General features: G+C 35.6%; 1 protein-coding gene across 1 annotated transcript; it reads left to right on the forward strand.

Moving 5' to 3' along the window:
* The first annotated feature begins 368 nt into the window (after positions 1–368).
* On the forward strand, positions 369–14,518 carry LOC145217100 (ATP-binding cassette sub-family F member 2-like). Its single transcript, XM_080084543.1, has 17 exons — positions 369–607; positions 1,771–1,922; positions 2,187–2,259; positions 2,439–2,621; positions 3,010–3,181; positions 3,250–3,345; positions 3,636–3,738; positions 3,996–4,091; positions 4,162–4,252; positions 5,136–5,254; positions 5,490–5,600; positions 8,378–8,440; positions 8,581–8,709; positions 8,849–9,052; positions 12,967–13,085; positions 13,274–13,300; positions 13,593–14,518. The coding sequence occupies exons 1-17, from the start codon at positions 496–498 to the stop codon at positions 13,735–13,737; spliced, it is 1,995 nt and encodes a 664-aa protein (XP_079940669.1). The 5' UTR covers positions 369–495; the 3' UTR covers positions 13,738–14,518.
* The last annotated feature ends 5,614 nt before the right edge of the window (positions 14,519–20,132 follow it).

The following is a 20,132-nucleotide window of genomic DNA, read 5'->3' on the forward strand; positions in this document are numbered from 1 at the left end:
TTGTGTGTTGGTGGTGATCTTGTGTACCGGTAAATATATTTACTCCCCCTTGCCCAAAAATATTTCGATTTTTTTCTCCTTACCGGATAAGAACACAGCTGATTGGCAGCTGCCTCCATGTGTTCCGAATTTCACAATCTTTGTTAGGTGCGAAGATTTACAGGAAATGGGAAAGCCCTTGTGTTTTCCTTTTTGTTGGTCCAAGCATAGAATCTATTTCGACAAATCATTAACTAGCTAAATTGAGATTAGGGCGTTCTTGTTTTTACTTGTTTTTTTGTTAGCCAGGTGATGATTAGTAAGTTAAGTAACTTAATTTTGTAAATTTGTTTAAGGTTATACATTACAAGCAGTGTCATTCTTTACTAATTGTTACTGATATATTTCTTAAGACTGTAAGTAGCTTTTGATAATATTAATTAAAACTTACCAAAAGTAAACTTTGTTATCATTTGAATTGAACTGTCCTCTACGTACATTCTTATTCATATCGAAATGCCCTCAGAAGCAGCAAAACGCAGGGCACAGAAGAAGAAAGAAGCAGCAAAAAATCGCCAACGTCCAAACAAGAAAAATGCAGAATCAACAGAAACCAATGGCGACACAAGTTAGTCATAAACATTATTTGTGTCCTTGATACTTTTTCACGATAAAATGTCAAGATATACAGTAATACAATTGGTTTTCTTTCTCAATATACCAGTAAGTTTCAGACAGCAATTCTTTTAATTATTAGCCATGAAAGATTTATAATATCAAACTGGTTTGGTTCAACTAACAGAAAAAAAAACAGTCACCCTTGGCTTGACTCCCTTATAGCCAGGGTTGCCATCGACATGGACCCTAAAATAAGGACTTCCGAAAATTAATTTTTACACGAAACGAAACAAACGTTTTTGAACAAATCTTTGCATTTATGCGAGCCATGACATTTCACAGGTCATTCTTTTGGCAGAAACAATCTGTTCCAGCAACTCCTTGGTTCGTACAAAATACTTCGTGCATCTTAGTACGACAGCTCAGCTTTTGGTTTACTTTTACTTGTAGCAGGGATTTGTAATTGTTAAAAATAAGACAAAATAAGGACTCAAGTCAAAAACAAGGACATTTCTTAGAAATAAGGACAATATGTTTTTGTAAGACATTGCCTTTCAAAATAAGGACAAATCTTATAAATAAGGACGTTATGGCAACCCTGCTTACAGATAAGATTATTTATGCTTGGCAGGGTTCAGAACTTATATACTTCATCAAAAAGATGTTGGTTCATAGTTTATTTTCCCTTAATTAACCTCTCCCAATTGGACATAGCTCCATGTGTCAGTTTAAACTCATTTGGTCTGGAGTCTGGACATTAATATGACATCTTTAAGCTGTTGCTACCAGACATTATGGGATGGGTTTGGGTTATTATCTTAGGAGTCTTGAGTTCTTATTCCAGGAGTCTGAGAGTAGAATGTTTTTACATTTCGACTCTGCAATCTTACTGGAAAAAGGTTGCATGTATGCTCTAGCTAGCTCCAATATATACTATATCTTTAATCCTAAAAGATACAAACATATATACTCAAATAAATGATCAAACTATGTTTGAAAGAGAAAATTGCGAAAAATTATTTTGAAAGTGGACACAACTCAGTTTTGTTTTATGCTAGCAATTCAATGCATGTTTTTTAACATTGGGAGATAAGTGCTAAATTATTGGTTCAAAACTAGGTTTGACAATTAAAGCATATGAAATCATATCTATAAAGTAATACCTGTTTAAAGATGCCGAAGTCAACGGATTACCTTTGAACTCACTTAAGATTGAAACCCCTAATGTTGACAAAGAAGCTCGTTCATGCACTGGTGTTCTTGCCTCCCATCCTATATCATCTGATTTGCACATTTACAACTATTCATGCACTTATCATGGACAGGTTTGTTAAATATTGTTTTTGCAAACATGAATGATACATGCTAGCACATGCTTTCATCAGCTCATTTTTGGTTGGATTGGAATACTACACTAACTTGAAGTAATCGTACTTAAGTTTATAACAGACAAAAATAAGATTAGATGAATAACAAACTGCAAGTTTATAAGTACCAAATCTTTTAATATTGCTGAATCTTCAATGTTGCAGAATGTTTAATTTATTTTATTGCCAATTTTTCATGAATGGTTTTGTGTTTTTATAAAGGTGCTCTTTCAAGACACCAATTTAGAATTGAATGCTGGAAATCGATATGGACTGATTGGAGCAAACGGATGTGGTAAGAAAATAATATAGTTTATTAAACGATTTAAAGTTAAAAAAAACTTTCCAAACGGTTGTTGGACTAAGTTTTTCTTGCTTTGATATTCATAACATAAGGTAAACATTGAAAATGCATTTTTTCATGCATCTGTTCATTTATTTAAATTATTGCTAAATTAAACCATGTTATTTTAGGCAAATCTACTATGTTGGCCACACTTGGTGGCAGGGAAGTGCCCATTCCAGACCACATTGATAGTTTTCATCTACAACATGAAGCTCCATCAAGCGAAACAACTCCCCTGCAGTTTGTTTTAGAATGTGATGATGAGCGACATCGATTGGAGGAAGAAGCAGAGAGGATTATGCAAATTGATCGTAAGTTATAATAAACATGACTGACAGGTTTAGATTAGTTGTGTGTAATTGATGTTGTAATGCACCCAAGTCAACATTCTGTTGGTGGTTTTTTTATGAAAGAAAAATTACCTTCATTTGTTAGCTATGAACTGCCTGTTAAGTCATGTCCTATTTTTTATTTACCTCCCAAAATCAATTTCAGCCATTGTACTGTACTACACATCATTTGATAAATTGTTACATACAATATGATGAAAATTTCCTTTTGTGTATTTTTACTGTCAATATATGTATGCTGTATAGTGAAGTTCATTCTACCCAAGAGGAATGTGAAAAGTGTTGTTTGTTCAGCTATAATTTTAGTGTGAAAATTGTTGTTTATTCAGCTATAATATTTTTTTTTCAGCTGATAGTGATGAATTAATGAAGATCTACGAAAGGTTGGATGAATTGGGAGCAGACACAGCTGAAGTTCAAGCTGCAAGAATCCTGCATGGTCTTGGGTTTACTGGTGAAATGCAACAGAAGCATTTGTCCGACTTTTCTGGTGGTTGGAGGATGAGAGTATCTCTTGCAAGGTGGTGATAAAATAAGCAAATAGTTGTTCACAGAAAATTTTGTTAACTATATTCATGCATGACCTTAGGGCTCTGTTCCTCAAGCCGTATCTTCTTCTGCTGGATGAACCCACTAATCATCTTGATCTTGATGCTTGTGTGTGGCTGGAAGAAGAACTTAAAAAGTAAGGCCAGTTTAATAATAGTGACACTATTTAAAAAACATTGAGATGATTTTTGCCAACATACCATTTTGCATTGTGACCCTGTTGTGCTTCCATGACCTTTTGTTAACCAAGGTCTAACTGGAAGTTTCAGTGTAGGCCAATGGGTTTATTTTTGTAGTCAATATGATTGTTTGGCTTTTGCGTTTTGATCCCTTAACTGTTCACTTCATTTATGCAGAAGGTAAACATTGGCTGAACAAGTTTTTACAGTTGTGATTTTTTTTCAATAATGAAATATTTTCACACAGGTTCAAGCACATCCTTGTTCTTATTTCTCATTCTCAGGATTTTCTCAATGGTGTTTGCACAAGAATTATTTTTATGAATGAAAAGAAATTGCATTACTATACGGTAAAAACTTTAAATTCTTTTCTTACAATTTCATCTTTTTTGTCTGTTTTTTTTTCATTTTCATTGTTTTACCACTGTTGTTAAGTGTAATATTTATGAAATATGTATCAAGGTGTAATCTCATTGAAACAGTGACACAGCTTTTTATTTCCAATGATTCAGTTGGATTCCACCCATGAATATGTCTAATAATATAGGCAGCCATATGCTTCCTGTTCTTAGGGATTCTAATGTGTATTCTTGCTTATGGTACTCAGGGTAACTATGATGCGTTTGTTCGAACTCGAGCAGAATTGGAAGAAAACCAAATGAAACGATACAAGAAAGAGCAGGATGAAATAAATCACATGAAAGTAAGGACTGGAAATCAATAGAGAATTAGTATTTACACCCTTGTCATATGTTTTGCTTTTTGGTGTACAGGATTACATTGCACGTTTTGGACATGGCAGTGCAAAACTGGCTCGACAAGCACAAAGCAAAGAAAAGACCTTAGCGAAAATGATTGAGAAAGGTAGTATTTCTGTATTTTGTTGTGGTGAAGCTGGATCCAAATATTAAGTTATTGATGGTTGTAACTGGGGCAAATATTTTTTGACTTGTCAAAAAAAGTCAAAATTTTGTCAAAATTGTTGGAATAGGTCAAAAATTGTCAAAATTGTTCACAAAGTCAAAATTTTTTACAAACTGCATTGTCGTGGTGTTGTAGAGGTTGCACTGTCAGTGAACTGTTCATTTTACACATTGTAGCCTACTTTATACTGTTGTAACTGGCCCATTGCCTACTTATTGTGAATCATAAACCATCAAGTGAGTGAAATAATTAGGTTGATATGGCATGATGCGCAACACATCTAAAAACGTTCAAAATTTTGGTAGGTCCCAAGTCATTTTACGGCAGCTGCAGGTTAGGTGCAGCTCTTCCTTCGGTTTTGCTTTAGGTATTTCATGTATCTTTCGTTTAGACAACTGTATTGAATAATTTTCGTTGTGTCTTAGCTGCAGTTTTTTGGCAGTGATTTTTAATTGGCTCATTTCCCTTTTCAGAACAGGCTAGGTCTGTGTTCAGATTTTTGCCCTTCTGTTAGACATTTGCTCTACAGAGTAGCATACAGCCATACTTCAACTTTTTGTACAATAATGTGTAATTTAACTACTTGAATTTTTCATAGGTCAAAATTTTGTCAAAAAAAAGTTTTTTAAAGTCAAAATTTGTCAAAATTTTCAATTTGTAGGTCAAAATTGTTCGTTTTTTAGGTCAAAAAATAATTTCCCTAGTTATAACCTATTATTACCATTTTTCCTATCCTTATATTAAGCATGCTTAAGTTAATGTTACTATAAAATGATTGCTGCCTAGAGAGGTTTTGATAATGTGGTGTTTGTTTCCTTTATAGGTCTTACACAAAAAGTTCGTACAGACAGTTCCTTTTCTTTTTACTTTCCTGAATGTAGCCCACTTGCGCCTCCAGTGTTAATGGTACAGAAGATCAGTTTCAGATATTCAGATGATACGGTTGGTTTATTTTTACCATGCTTTTTGAATATTGTAACTTCTTTACTTTGATTAAAATATCATTTGTAACTGCGTAAAATTTTGCTACTTTAAGTTGTTTGAAAAACGTTTGGTAAAAAATGTAAGACTTTTAAATTCTAAATTACCTGTTTAAAAAGCCTGGTGTTTATGATAAATTTGGTTCTGACTATTCTTTTAGTTTAAATTACCTAATAAAGATCCTTCTTTAACATAGCCCTGGATTTATCGTGATGTTGAGTTTGGTGTTGATTTGGACACTCGCCTTGCATTGGTTGGACCCAATGGAGCTGGAAAATCAACTTTACTCAAACTTATTGCAGGAGAGGTAAGTTAGGGTTCAAATCTTCTAGATCAGTGGTTCTCAAACTTTTTTTTGTTGCGACACCTCTGGAAAAGTTTTCTGGTCTTACGACGCACCAGCAAATAAATGTTAATGAGGAAACTTATTATTAAGTTGTGTTTATTGATACAACCACACAAAGCCACGAAACGGAACTATTCTGCGATGCCCTTGGAAAATTGAAACGACGCACAGTTCAAGAACTACTGTTCTAGATCATGGGTGCACAACCTTTTCGCTATGACGGCTGCATCTGAGTTTTTTATTTTACCGACAGCCGCTAATTTTTATTTTTGTCCGTATTTCTTTTTTCTGTCTAACGCTGGTTTGTTAAATGCATTTGGTCAAGAAAGAGTGCTTCAGATTTATTCAAATTTGGACAGATGTTAGTTATTAATCTAAATTTGATCCTCCTGAATTTTCACCCCGAATTACCCAGCGGTTCACCCACAGGCCCCCAAAATGCAAAATTTTTAAAATATGGTTTGTTATATGCGTTTGGTCAAGAAAGAGTGCTTCCAATTTGGACAGATGTTAGTTATTAACCAAAATTTCATCCTCCTGAAGTTTGACCCTGAATGACCCAGGGGTTCACCCACAGGCCCCCAAAATGCAAAATTTTTAAAACATGGTTTGTTATATGCGTTTGGTCAAGAAAGAGTGCTTCATATTTGTTTAAATTTTGCCAGATGTTAGTTATTAACCAAAATTTGATCCTCCTGAAGTTTGACCCTGAATGACCCAGGGGTTCACCCACAGGCCCCCGAAACGTAAAATTTTTAACGCTGGTTTGTAACGCTGGTTTGGTAAAGAAAGAGTGCTTCAGATTTATTCAAATTTGGACATATGTTAGTTATTAATCCAAACTTGATCCTCCAGAAGTTTGACCCCGAATTACCCAGCGGTTCACCCACAGGCCCCCGAAACGTAAATGTGTCTAATGCTCGTTTGGTGAAGAAAGACACTGTAGGCAGAAGTCCCAAGAGAGTAACTCACTGGTTTACGATAGCAGGAGGGCTCAGCTTGACGTCGGACAGACATTTTACGAGACGTCGTTTTGGTGATCATAAATCAGCTGTTTTGCACAGCAATGCTATTCCGTTTTATTAAGTTATCACTCACATTTTCAGTTTTGGCAAAGGTTTCACACCTATGACGTGATTTAAACCTAATAAGCGTGCTTCGGTTTCGTATATGTCAAGCAAAACTTGTTAATCAAAATAAAGTTGAAAAAATAAACTTGACATTTTTGCAAGATAAATGTTTTTTTTAAATGCTCGTTGTCAGGTCGGCCGCCGCATGACCACGGGTTACTTAAGGTCAACTAGTAGGTATTACTAACACAGTTCAGAACTTTCTTTCGTCATAACGTAGCATTTTTTTGGCAATAAATTTAGGAATCAACACTCAAGGCATGTAGAAATTGGTTAAATGGTGTTGTTGAACAGTAAGGACAGCGTGCTATTGAAAACTGTGTCAATAGGTCAAACAGTCGTTTGGCGTGTGCACTCTGAGAGGTTACTACAGGTCAATGGTTTTGCGAAACAAAGTTAAATGAAAAGCAAATTGTTATGTGTACACTTGTAGCAAATTGCTTTTTAATTTAAAGTGTCTGTAACACAACTGTTACAGCTTTCTAGAAAAATATGTGTTTAAAACCTGACCTTGGACGACAATATCTGGGTCAAAGCAAGAGATTAATATCTGGGTCAAAGCAAGAGATTAAATTAAAGTATTTGTTTCGTTCTTTTTTAATGTTTTTGTAATTATATGACAATATTTAGGTACACAAGACACGGACTTGAATAACAGCTTTAATAAAAAGCAAATTGCCAGCGACGTAGAGTAAAACGTATTCATTTTTATTAAAACAAACGTTTCGACAAAACTATTGTCATCATCAGTGTAAAATGTATATGACAATAATAGCGCAAAAAGAATAACTTACGAACAAAAAATTTTTATTGTTGGGTTAATGCTTTCTAAAAATTTGTCCTTAAAAATCTAAAAGTCACCGCAACATTTGTTTACCGTAAATCCGCACAAACACGCGTGTGGGGACCCATTAGTTTTTGTTTACAAAAACAATCATATGTATAGATCAAATGATGTGTATAGTAAATTGGTAAATATCGTATAGAATATATAAAATGGAAGTATATCAGAACGCCACCTTTCTAGTTGCCAGTTTGTTTGTGTGTTAAAATTGCTATGCCATCTAATGGCGCCTAAAAAGACTAGATTAAATTCTAATTAATGCACAGATTTAGCTGCATAGCCTGGCGATCAGTCGTAACTGCACATGATGTCATAATCTATAATATTGTGACGCTTGTGGTACCTGATTTTTTTGCATTGTTTGCACATAATAGGCATAAAAAACCTGATGCATATGGCTACTAAGCTGAAAATAGTCTTTCCAGTCCCACAAAATCTGTTTAGAGCAGTTTAAAAAAGTATTTTGCAAAAGAGTTTTTTTACATCACGGCCACCAGTACATATATTTTAATAAACATGTTCACGGCCGCACAAACTTGTCTATGCAGCCGCATGTGGCCGTAAGGCCTTAGGTTGTGCACCCCTGTTCTAGATACTAAGAATACAATACCTTAATCTGAAATGCAATGTTTGTTCTAGTACTGTTTTTTTTGTTTCTAGACTAAAGTTGTTTTTGTATTTGAAGCTATAGTATTAAGTTGATAGGACAGCATGACAACCCTTTATAATTGTATATTTGCTCCAATATTTGTTTTTTGTTACAGTTAAGCCCAACAGATGGAATTATTCGAAGGCATAGTCACTTGAAAATTGCCAGATACCACCAGGTAAGTTTTAAGGGTGCACATAAAATAGTTGTAACAAATGCTTTTAATTAAACCCTTTGAAAGACAAATGTGCATGATATGAAGTAAATAAAACACAATCTTTATGCGAAGTTTGCAATTCATTTTATTGTCCCATTTAGCATTTGCAAGACCTGATTGATATAAGTCTCACCCCTGTGGAATACATGTCGAAATGTTATCCTGAGGTGAAGGACATTGAGCAGTTGAGGAAATTAGTGGGAAGATATGGAATTACTGGAAAACAACAGGTAATTATTATCAATTACTTGGCCATTCCCCATTACATTTTGTTAGCACCATTTTCAAGTTTTATGCCATGAATTTTTTATTATTTTATATGCCCAAATTTAGTGTCTTGGGTAGTCGCATGGTATTTTTGTGTCACAGTTGGGACCAATCAGCAAGCTGTCAGATGGACAAAAATGTCGTGTGGTTTTTGCTTGGCTTGCATCCCAATACCCCAACATGTTGTTGCTGGACGAACCTACCAACCATCTTGACATTGAAACCATTGATTCCCTTGCTGAAGCAATTAATGAATTCAATGGCGGAATGATCTTGGTGTCTCATGACTTCAGGCTAATAAACCAGGTAAATGGAATTTGTACAACTATACATTTAATATTGCTAGGTTTTTGAGGTTACACTGTCTTTTGGTGGTAGCATTGTTTCTTAGTTTGCCCCCTCGATGCAGTGAATGCATGTCTAAGATATATTATGTGTTGTGATTGCACTTTCTGATTACAGATGTCATTGTTGTGCAACAACTCTTAAATCAGTGTTTCTTAACCTTTTTGGGATGGTTTCCCACTTAAGTGAATCACCAAGTTCGAATTTCCCACTCTGTTATTATGGGTCCCCTTCCCTGAAGGGGACGCATCTTGATTTCACTCAGTTTTTTTTTTTTCGTTTTTTTTTCGTTTTTTTTTTCTTTTTCTTTTTTCTCCGGTGAAGTTTGTCCATGCACTTTTGGCATGAAATCTTTGATGAATTTGGATGAAACTTTCACAGATGGTAGATATATTTATGCAGATGTGCCATTTGCTTTGTTTGACTTGATAACCCCTGTATTTACCCCGCTAGACCCCAAAGTGTAAAACGTTTTTGTATGTTGCTGCGCACCACAAACAGAAAAATTTCTGTAGTGTAATAGTATAATAAAGGCACCAGTACATATGGTACATGTGTTTGTGCATTACTTGGTGGACGTTTTTGCACATACTAGTCAGAGGGGTATTAACAGCCTTATGACGTCAGAAGCGTTGACGAATGTTGTCAATAACACCTCTAGTGGTTAGAATCTTAAACATTGTTCGATTTGGATAAAATTTTACATGACTGTTAATTGGGTCATCGTGGTTTCATATTTTACACTTTTGGGTGTTAAACCCCATCAGTTACCCCACTGACCCCCTAAAACGGGTGAGTTTTTTAAACGGTGTCAGAATTTAGTGAAATTTACATAGCTTGTAGAGTGTGCCATTTATAGGTGTAGAATGTTGTGTTCAACCCTGTTGCCCCAATATTTACCCCACTAGCCCCCCAAAATAGTTCAATTTTTTAAACAATGTCAGAATTGAATGAAATTTACATTAGAGATGTACCGAATATTCGGTTTGCCGAATTTATTCGGCCGAATCGGCCACTTTTGCAAAGATTCGGTTTCGGCCGAATAATTTATTGCGATTCGGCCGAAACCGAATCTTTTACGAACACCCCTTTAAAGCGTTAAACGTGTCCTTTCTGCTTAGTAACAACGAAAATCGCGTCAATCATTATATTTTTTAACACATTGACGCTTTTCCCACTGCAGACAAAAAACCAGTATTTCATTGTCGGGTCGGCAATCATGCTTGAGGCAATGTTAAACCCCACAGAACTAAAATAAGGACTAAATACAACCATTCTGCCCGAATTGCCTGGTAGATAAACTTCTGTTTTCATGTCAAACGCCTTGTATACGACTTTGCGTGACGTCATAAATGATTTGGTTGATTCGGCCGAATTTATTCGGCAAAACCGCCGAATATTCGGTTTCGGCCGAATCGAAATTTCGCCGATTCGGTACATCACTAATTTACATAGCTTGTAGAGTGTGCCATTTATAGGTGTAGAATGTTGTGTTCAACCCTGTTGCCCCAATATTTACCCCACTAGCCCCCCAAAATGGTTCAATTTTTTAAACAATGTCTGAATTGAATGAAATTTGGACAGTTTGTAGAGTGTACCATTTGTAGGTGTTGGTGTTCTGTTAAACTCTGTAGTACCTATCATTTACTCCACTAGACTCCTACAGTCATGTACAATTCACCATTAATAGGACCTGATTGTTGTGTTTTAGCCTATTTTCTCACTATTTAACACTTTTTTCTCAGATAGTCATAAAATAGAAAAACCTTCAAAAAGGTATGAATGGAATGAATTTAAATAGTCTTTACTTCATAAATCATATTTATTTAGGCACAGTACTGATCACTGTGTCTGATGATACAATACCAAACTTTCTCATTGTAATCTCTTGAAATGCATTATTTACAACTTTGCATGTGTGGGGACCCATGAGTTTCTGCTTGCAGAAACAACTAAGGTTATAAAAGACAGTGGATGATATGGGACCCAATATAAAATAAGTGTCGGATGTAAATATATGTTAAGAAATAGGTCACAGTGTCTGTGCAATGGCAATATGTGCTAAGCCACCCTTCTAGTTTTTATGATGGATTTAATTGATTGAAACTATTTTGTAAAGCGGTTTGGTTGGGACCTTAAAGGCTTACTGCAATCCTATTTAGTTTGAATAGTGCTTCAGTGAGAGAATAAAATAGTGTGGAATATTTAGGAATCTTCTCTGCTTGCAAAACTCAAATATTGCATCACAATCAACATAGACAGGCATTTATTAGCGAACAATAACAAAGGCATTAATACTTTCAGACATGTCTGTGACGTAACAAACGGCCTTTGGATTTTTATCCGTCTAGTAAAACTAGGTGAAATTAATCTAACATGTTGTTGCGAAAAAAATGCAGTAAGTTTACTTTCAACGGTTAATTCAAAGCCGGATTCGACCCACAGGACCGAGTTTGGTTACTCCTGACTTACATGATTTCCCTCTAAATGCGTTAAATTTCCCACTGGTTAAGAACCACTGTCTTAAATGAAAGGAAACAGAAATATTACAAACATTTAGATATTGTTTGCATAAAAATTTTTTAGTAAACAAACCATTTAGTGCAGCGCTTCCCAACCGGTGGTCCGCGGCCCACTGGTGGGCCGTGATGTTCTTTCTCGTGGGCCGCGAAACTTGTCAAACTATTATCATACTAAAATAGAAGTTTAAAAGTTTTACAGTTCGTGTGAACATACTTTCTAGTTTAACTATATTACCAAAAACATATTTCTCACTATGAAAGCCGCATGGGGTTTTACGTTAAACAACGCCTTTATTACACATCCAAACTGCGATTGTCGCGTCACAACAAACTGCAAAAAAAGCGTCACACCAGTACTTGTATTAGTTGTAAAATCTTGATGCCAGAACTCTCTTTGTTAGCTTCATTTGGACCCAGAATACATCAAATACGGTTTCATAAAGGCAGGAAGTAGGGCTGTTATCAAATAAAGGTTTTGAATTTTTCAAATAATCAAATAATTTTTTTCCTTTCAAATCAAATAATCAAATAACTCAAATAATTTAAAAATCCAATGATGTAATGCCTAGAACCGTTGGAGAATAAGGAAATTTACAAGTTATTACACAGAAATGGCAATGTGGTTGTGCTCCTAGTCATTAAATTTATGCTAAACCTTTTTTAATAAACAAATTTAGTACAGACATGCTTCAGTTATTCTCCGTAATTTGGCAGAGCCATGTGTATTCTCCATGTGTATTTTTTAACATTATTTCAACAGGTTTCTCGTGGAGACTTGGTTCAATACACTTTGGTCTTTAACATTTCAATAATTTGCTGAAATAACCTTAAATGTTCCTGGGTGTAGGCTAATTAATACCAAAATATAAGCTTACAAGTAAATTATCATGAGTAGACTTTAGTCCAATATATTTTGGGGAAGGGGTATTTTAGGCTGGAAAAACATGTTGCAGTGCTTTTGTTTACACCCCTTTTCATAAAAATGTCACCAATTTGTTTAAATAAATTGATTTTGCACCTACATTAAGGTTTACAGCATAGGAAAAATTATTTGATTATTTGAAATTGTGTAAAAAATTATTTGATAAATTTTCAAATAATTAAAAATTTCAAATAATCAAATAATTATTTGTTTGATAACAGCCCTAGCAGGAAGTAAATTTGAGGCAAAAGTACAATGTGTTAAAACATTGGTCCGCCAAACAATTTTTTTTTTAAAAGTGGGCCGTGAGCTGGAAAAGGTTGGGAAGCACTGATTTAGTGTTTTTACCACTGACTTTGAATTTTGAAAAAAATGGGCAAATATTAAAGTTTTTGAGTTCGTTGCATTGAGAGATTCATTTTGTCATGAAGGTTGCGAAGGATATTTGGGTTTGTGAAAACCAAACAGTCACTCCATGGGAAGGAGGAATACAAGCTTACAAACAATCACTGAAGAAAAAGGTTATAAACCAAGAAAAAAAGATTTTAAAGTAAGTTGTTCAGTGTAGCTGTGGACGAAACATTGGCATTAACTTTTTCTGTATTTTGTAAACTGGTGGACAAATGTTTGTGTGTCTTTTTTGTTTGTCAAATCTCTATAATCTGTAATACTTTTTCATTTATTAGAAAATTTTAGGTGCCTTGACTCAAAGATAAGTAACACATTTTCTATTTACAGGGGCAGAAGTGCTGATCACTCAAAAACGTGAGTTGATTTATAATGTTAATAAATCAGTAATAGGCATGTAACTTAACTTGTTTTTAATTCCAATATTGTAGCCACAATACTAATCTTGTGCCTTTCTTGTAAAAACAAACAAGGTTAAAAAGTCATTGAAATTAGATACAACTTCTTAAAACTATGAGCAGTTAGCCGTCCATCATAATCATCAGCCAGTTTTACAATGTTACTAAGTCATAACAAAATCGAACTTTATACGTTGGAAAATTTAAACCCATTTAATTCATTTGTTTTATTCACATTGATTGGCATATAGGAATGGGAAAGCTGCTCCAGTTTCGAAACCAGTAGCTGTGAGCAAACCAAAAAACAACATCGTTGGTTTTGTGGTACCAAAAAAATCAGCCCAAAACAACTCCAAAAATGCTGCTGCTCGAGACTTGTGGGATTATGAAAACTAGTAATGTGACAGGAAATGTTGACTTTCTACCGCTTAGGAATATTGCTGTTTTCTTTTCCGTCTTATGTATTTATTAGGAAATTGTTTTGCTTGCAATTTTACTTACAGGCGCACCCTTTTCGGTTCAAAGATGGCAGTTGGCCTTTTCCACCAATGTTGACGTCATAGTTTCTGTTGATGACGTTGCTCTGTATACCTAAAAGGCAATGTTGCGAAATATTTTCGCAGTTTTTGCTTGAGGCACTTTTGTTACTTTTACCAAACTTTGCGATTGGTTTGGCGTTGTACAAAAAAGCCAGAAATGACAACTTTTTGTCATTCGCTTTTACCTTGCGGGAATATTTTATGGGGATTCGATTTTCTACATTTATTTGGAAATTTCACGAGCTTATTTTTCCACTATTTTGCAAACTGAAGTCATAAGGTTACTGAGTGATGTCCCTATTTTATAATAACACAAAGTTTCGTGGCCTGTAATAGGCCTGGCGTACTATGTCTATATGGTTTGTTTGTAAGTTTGGTCCCCAAAGTTTAATGCCTTAAGCTAAATTTTCAGTGTTCGCTTTAGTTTCTGCACCAAATGTCTCATCACATAAGTTGTTTGCTTGACGATTTTTTGCGAAGGGGAGTGATAAAACGTTTGGTTTCTTTTCACCATCTTTCTCGTTGATTTACTTGTAGGCAATTTTGTTATATTGTCCTGATTTGGGCGACGTGTGGCCAAGTTCTTGTGTCTATAGGTTTATGTGAGTGCGCTGAACGAATACACATACATGAAATGGTGTTGCGTCGATACATTTTGATTATATATTGTTAAGCAAAAACTTACTAACCGCGGCCGATCTGTGGATGCTACGTTTGCACTGGCAGAAAGCACCTTTTATCATAGGTTTATGAGAGGAAAAAGATAAATAAGCACTGGTTTACAGTGTTACAAAATCGAACAGCACTTCTAAAGAATCAACGAAAATTGTAACATTATGAAAAGCATCATTTGCTTTCTTTTCATGAATAGTAAACTGCAATACACTTGGAGCCCCAACCATATTGAACCAGATGCGTCCATAAAGTTGTACAGTCACAATATGCCGAACAGTGGACATTATCTTGATGCACTGCTACTGTTAATCAACATTTCCATTGTACTTAACTGGTAGACTACATATTTTCCAATATTTATTGGTCCCCTTCCCTGAAGGGGACACATATTGTTTTTGTCTGTTTTCTGTCTAACGCTGATTTGTTATACGCGTTTGGTCAAGCAAGATTGCTTCAAATTTACACAAGATGTTAGTTATTAATCCAAAATTGATCCTCCCAAAGTTTGACCCCGAATGACCCAGCGGTTTACCCACATACCCTCAAAACGCAAAATTTTAAAACGAATGTACTGATTAAAGTACATGATCTAGGTCAGGAATTTCATGCTTTGTTGGTTGGTGCACCTGTTTGTTAAAAGTTGTCTCACAATACGCGTTAAATGCAGAAATCAAATACACAAATAAAAATCTGCGTCTCAAGAATACACAGCATTCGATGATACATGGGAACGTAAGAAATTTCATTTGTTTTAACTGTGTACCTAATATGCAAGGAACTAAATAACAAAAACGGCTAATGTCGTGAGACATAAAAACGTTTTTACAGTGGCATTTTATTTTAAAGGTCTTTGTGGCCCCCAGTGTTTTTTTTCTGTGTAAAATTGGCCCAAATGGTTTTTAGAGTGGTGAACGTTGGCGACCCTAGATATATTTGCTTATTGTTTCAAGGATAGTTAGAGTAGTGAGCTTGGCCTAATAATCTTAACTAAACACAAGCCTACGCAGAAAGTTAAACGAACTATTACCGAATTAAGTAAACACAAACGAATTTACTGAATGCAGTAATGAAGTCACCTCACTCGACCACGTTGTACAGTAAAATGAATCAATCCTTACCACATGTTACGCACATGGCGATTATCACGTGATAGCACGGGAAATAATAGGACAAGGTAATGATGCGAAACCGAACGTGGAGATTTTATAGTCAGCGTTGAAGGATGAGTGAGTATTCGTACAATGACAAATTTTTAGATTTGGGATTCACTTCTATCAATGATCATGGTGCTATAAAGCCACAATGTGTGCTGTGTTATGCAGTATTGTCGAACGAATCAAGCTCGTTTGAAGAGCTCGTTCAGCCTGCAGCCATTTTTACATGGTCAGACTCCTATGCGGCGACGACGTGGCCTCGAAATTACAGTACGTCTCGTTATTGAACAGCACAGTTAAATATATAAACCATTTGTTTGTAATCACTCATTATTTCATAGAACTGTGTACTACAAATGGTTGTCTGTGTCTTTTTCTATTTCATGCATATCAGAAAAAATACATTTTTTAAGGTTTGGGTGGTGAGGTGTTCGTAAAACTCAGAATTGGGTCGCGTGTAAAAAAGTTTGAGAACCACTGGATTATCATATCTAACGTTTTCTCGTGTCGCCGTCCGTGTGACTTCTGAATATTCTAAATTTATTCCGGAATAGAAGTGTTTGGATCGCAAAAAAGGTTAACGCAGCGGTTCTCAAACTGGGGTGAGCGGTCCTTTAGGGGTCCGTGAGGTAATTTCGCGGGGACCGCGAAAATGTAGAAGTAATTCTATATTCTTATTTGGCGTCAATTTGTGCTGCTGAATAAGTTTAAAATCAAAGTGAAACTGAGAATCGACTGTCTCCATTCCTAAACAATAGGCTTTATAGCACGACAACTAACAAAAATGCAATTGTTCGCGCACATTTGTAATGTTTTTTTGTCTTATCTGTGATGTCAGATTTGGATCATTGTTATGCGCAATTTTGCATAACTAGCTAAAATCCTGCAATCAACTTTCGTTTTTCTGAAATACACATTCAGGCTTAAGGACCACGAGCCCTCGAAATAATGGCGAAGGGACCGTTTAGACTTTAGGGGAAAAACGAAAAAGTTTGAGAACCACTGGGTTAACGCAACTGAGATAAATTTTGTCAGGGATTGTGTATGAAAAAATATGGTAACCCTAAAGTAACATGGCAATGTGTTTCAAAGAATCGTCCAACTGATGTCAACTTTTATTATGTGCTTGGGGTGTAAAGTCTTTTTCTTTGACGTAGCCTACTTTTTACATTCAAAAGGTATTTTATGGGGAGTTCCGCAAAGTTTGACAAAACACCATGGGATTTCCGTGTCACTAATAACGTTGAAGAGCACTGAACTAAACAGTTCATTGACAAGGACCAGAGTATCATACCTAACGTTTTTTCGTGTCGTCGTCCGTGTGACTTTCGAATATACTAAATTTATTCCGTAAAGTGTTTGGATCGCAAACAAGGTTAACTAACACAAGTGAGATAAATTTGTCAGGGATTGTGTATCATCAAATATGGTAACCCTACTTTACAGCCCATACTATGTGTACACTTTACGCCCGGACAGACGTGTTACGAGACAGTCTGTTCGGTGATTAGAAATCAGCTTCTTCGCAGCAACGCTATGTCGTTGTATTAAGTTATCACGCGCGTTTGCTGTTTAGGCGAAGGTTTCACACCAAAGAGGTAATTTAAACTCGATAAACGTACTTCGGTTTGGTTTATGTCAGGCAAAACGTTGTTAATCAACATAAAGGTGACAAAATAGACTTGACTTTTTCGAAAGCCGCGACAAATGGTGTTTAAATTTTCGTTGTCAGCTTGGCCGCATGACCACTGGTCACCAATGGTCAACTTGTAGAACGATTTTTCGTAATAACGTTGCTACGTTGCGCCTGACCCACACACAGACATAAAAAACCTGATCGGGATTTGTCCCCGGGAGTGTCCTGGGTTCGAACCCCGTGAAAAAAAATAAAAAATAACGTTGCTTCTTTGTTTTTGACAAATCATTTCAAGAATTAATACTTAAGTCATGTATAAATTCGGCAAAACAGTATTGTTGAACACTAAGGGCTGCGTGCTATTGAAAACGGTGTCAAAAAGTCATTAAATGGTCGTTCGGCGTCTGCACCGTGAGATGTTACTACATGTCAATGGTATTCGTTTTGTGACACAAAGTTAAGTAGGCCTACCATACGTCCTCTTTTTGGAGGATATGTCCTCCTTTTTAACAAAAACTAAATTGTCCTCCGAGGAGAAAAAGTGCCCAAATGTCTTCCTTTTCAAGGAATTTCTGATTTACCAAATACATATGTGACAATTATGCCTTTGAAAACAGCCAAATATACATCTTCAGCTTATTTTATTTTTTCACCTACTTAAAGTATACAGGTGTGTTTTACATTGTTTGAAATTACAAGCTTATTTTAGTGTTGTGATGTGATAAACGTTAAACTTTATCCAAACTATAGTATACCGTCTAACGCAGGGGTTCCCAACCTGAAGGTTTTTCAGGTTGTACGCGAGTAGCTTCCGTTTTTTTCACAAAAACTAGGTGCGTCCGGAAATGACTTTCGATGCGCTGTTAGCAAATTTACACCGCGCATCGACCAATTGGTGGACAGTAAACAAAAATAAAAATCTCATTAAATTTAGTTGTGGTGCTTTAGTGTTATTTTAGGAGGCCAATATTAGTCTTCTGAATAAAATATGATTCGATCAAATTAGTTGTTCTGCATGCAAGAAGTGGTACGCGTGGCAGTACAGAGCGTCCAAGTGGTACGAGATCGTAAAAAGGTTGGGAACCCCTGGTCTAACGTCTGACGCTTTTATTTTTTGGTGGACCTTATAGTATATTTTCGTTTTAACAATGTGTCCTCCTTTTTGGGGATGGAAATATGGTAGGCCTGAGGTAAGTGAAAAACAAGTTGTTATGTATGCCTAATGGCTTTTTAATTTATAGTGTCTGTAGTACAACTGTTAAGGCTTTCTCGGAGAGTTTGTGTTTAAAAACTGACCTTGGACGACAATATCAAGGTCAAAGCAAGAGATTAAATTGAAAGATTTTTTCTGTTCTTTTTCACTGATTTTGTAGTTATGTGACAATAATGATGCAAAAAGAATACGCACAAAACTTTTAAAATGTGGGTTATTGCTTTCTAATAATCTGTCCTTAAGAATCTAAAAATAACCGCAACATTTGTTTACTGTAAATCCGCACAAACACGCGTGTGGGAACCCATTCGTTTTTGCTTGCAAAAACAACATATTTGTAGATCAAATGATGTGTATAGTAAATAGGTGAATGTAGGATATAGAATATATAAAATGGAAGTATATTAGAATGCCACATTTCTAGCTTTTTCTGTATCTGAATAAAGCTAGTAGCATGTGTCGCACATGAATTAATAAAACTCTTTTGTCCCCATTGATTTACGGTCACCAGCTCTGCTTCCATCTAATTGACAGCTGTCAATAACAACACAATACGTATCTCAGAGGCGCTTGTTATGACCAAAGTCTACACCCCAATAAAAAATCATAGTTATAGCCTGTAGGTTATTTTTCAAAAATCGTTAGCAAAGGTATTTGGAAGAAAGGTAAATGGGCCCCAAATCAATAGTACAAGCTCGTAACCGGCCCGAACCCGATTGAAAAAAGCTCAAATTAGGCCTAAAAGTTAGATTTAATAAGGTAAAATTACCACATGCATACAATGTGGTATCGAGACGGATTGTCGAACTTGCTGGGCAGGAACAAAAACAATTAAAACTTATCTTCGGACAAAATTTGTTACTCCAAAGAGATTTATTGACTCTTTAAAATACAAGTATGTTTTTTGTATATATGCATGATACACAGGCTAAATTAATGTTATGCAGTGTTTGCTTTTTTACTTCAATAGTTTGCTTTTTTATGGAATTGTTGCTGATTTTTTTTTTGGAGGGCGATGTCCGGACGTCGAAGCAAATAAAAGAACATTCATTCTAAACAGTGGTCTTTACCTAGGATACAAATACATCCAATTCAACTTGGATCGTTTCAATTTAACGTTGTCTTGGTCTGTATTTGCGTTAAAAGGTCACAAAAATGCGAATTTCCAGTTCGTTCTGAAGAATAAAACCAACAAGGCTTTACCTGGATAGATAGAATGTTGAAGCAACAAATCCCTGCGTAAAATAAATAAGCCATGGCAATGCTTTTTAATGGTAGCAAAGGTGGGTCCTTGTGCTCGTTCGGTCATCGCAGGCGCCAGTGCAAATCGATCAAATCGTCATGTAATTGTCGGGCGTGCTGGCCGACAGTCATTCTGCAAAACGCGCGCGTGGCGTTAAACGCAGACAAGAGTGAAATAAAAGCTTTTGGTTTGTAATTGTGTGAGGACCAGTTTTTGTTTTCTTCACTGGGAGTTTTGAAGTACACCATGAGACAGTCGTTTAAATTTGAAACGAAAGATAAAATAAAGAGTATGACGAGTTTTGCTTTTGGTACAAATTTTAGTCATTTAA

Source organism: Phallusia mammillata, chromosome 1 (genome assembly GCF_965637545.1).
Source record: "Phallusia mammillata chromosome 1, kaPhaMamm4.hap1.1, whole genome shotgun sequence".
NCBI classification, from domain to species: Eukaryota; Metazoa; Chordata; class Ascidiacea; order Phlebobranchia; family Ascidiidae; genus Phallusia; species Phallusia mammillata.

What these genes read in the sequence shown, in the direction of transcription:
- LOC145217100 (XM_080084543.1), top strand. Translation starts at nt 496, where the DNA reads ATGCCCTCAGAAGCAGCAAAACGCAGGGCACAGAAGAAGAAAGAAGCA. An exon ending in AGAAATTGCATTACTATACG is followed by an intron (nt 3,739 to 3,995) that starts GTAAAAACTTTA and finishes TATGGTACTCAG; the next exon opens with GGTAACTATGATGCGTTTGT. An exon ending in AGTGCTGATCACTCAAAAAC is followed by an intron (nt 13,301 to 13,592) that starts GTGAGTTGATTT and finishes ATTGGCATATAG; the next exon opens with GAATGGGAAAGCTGCTCCAG.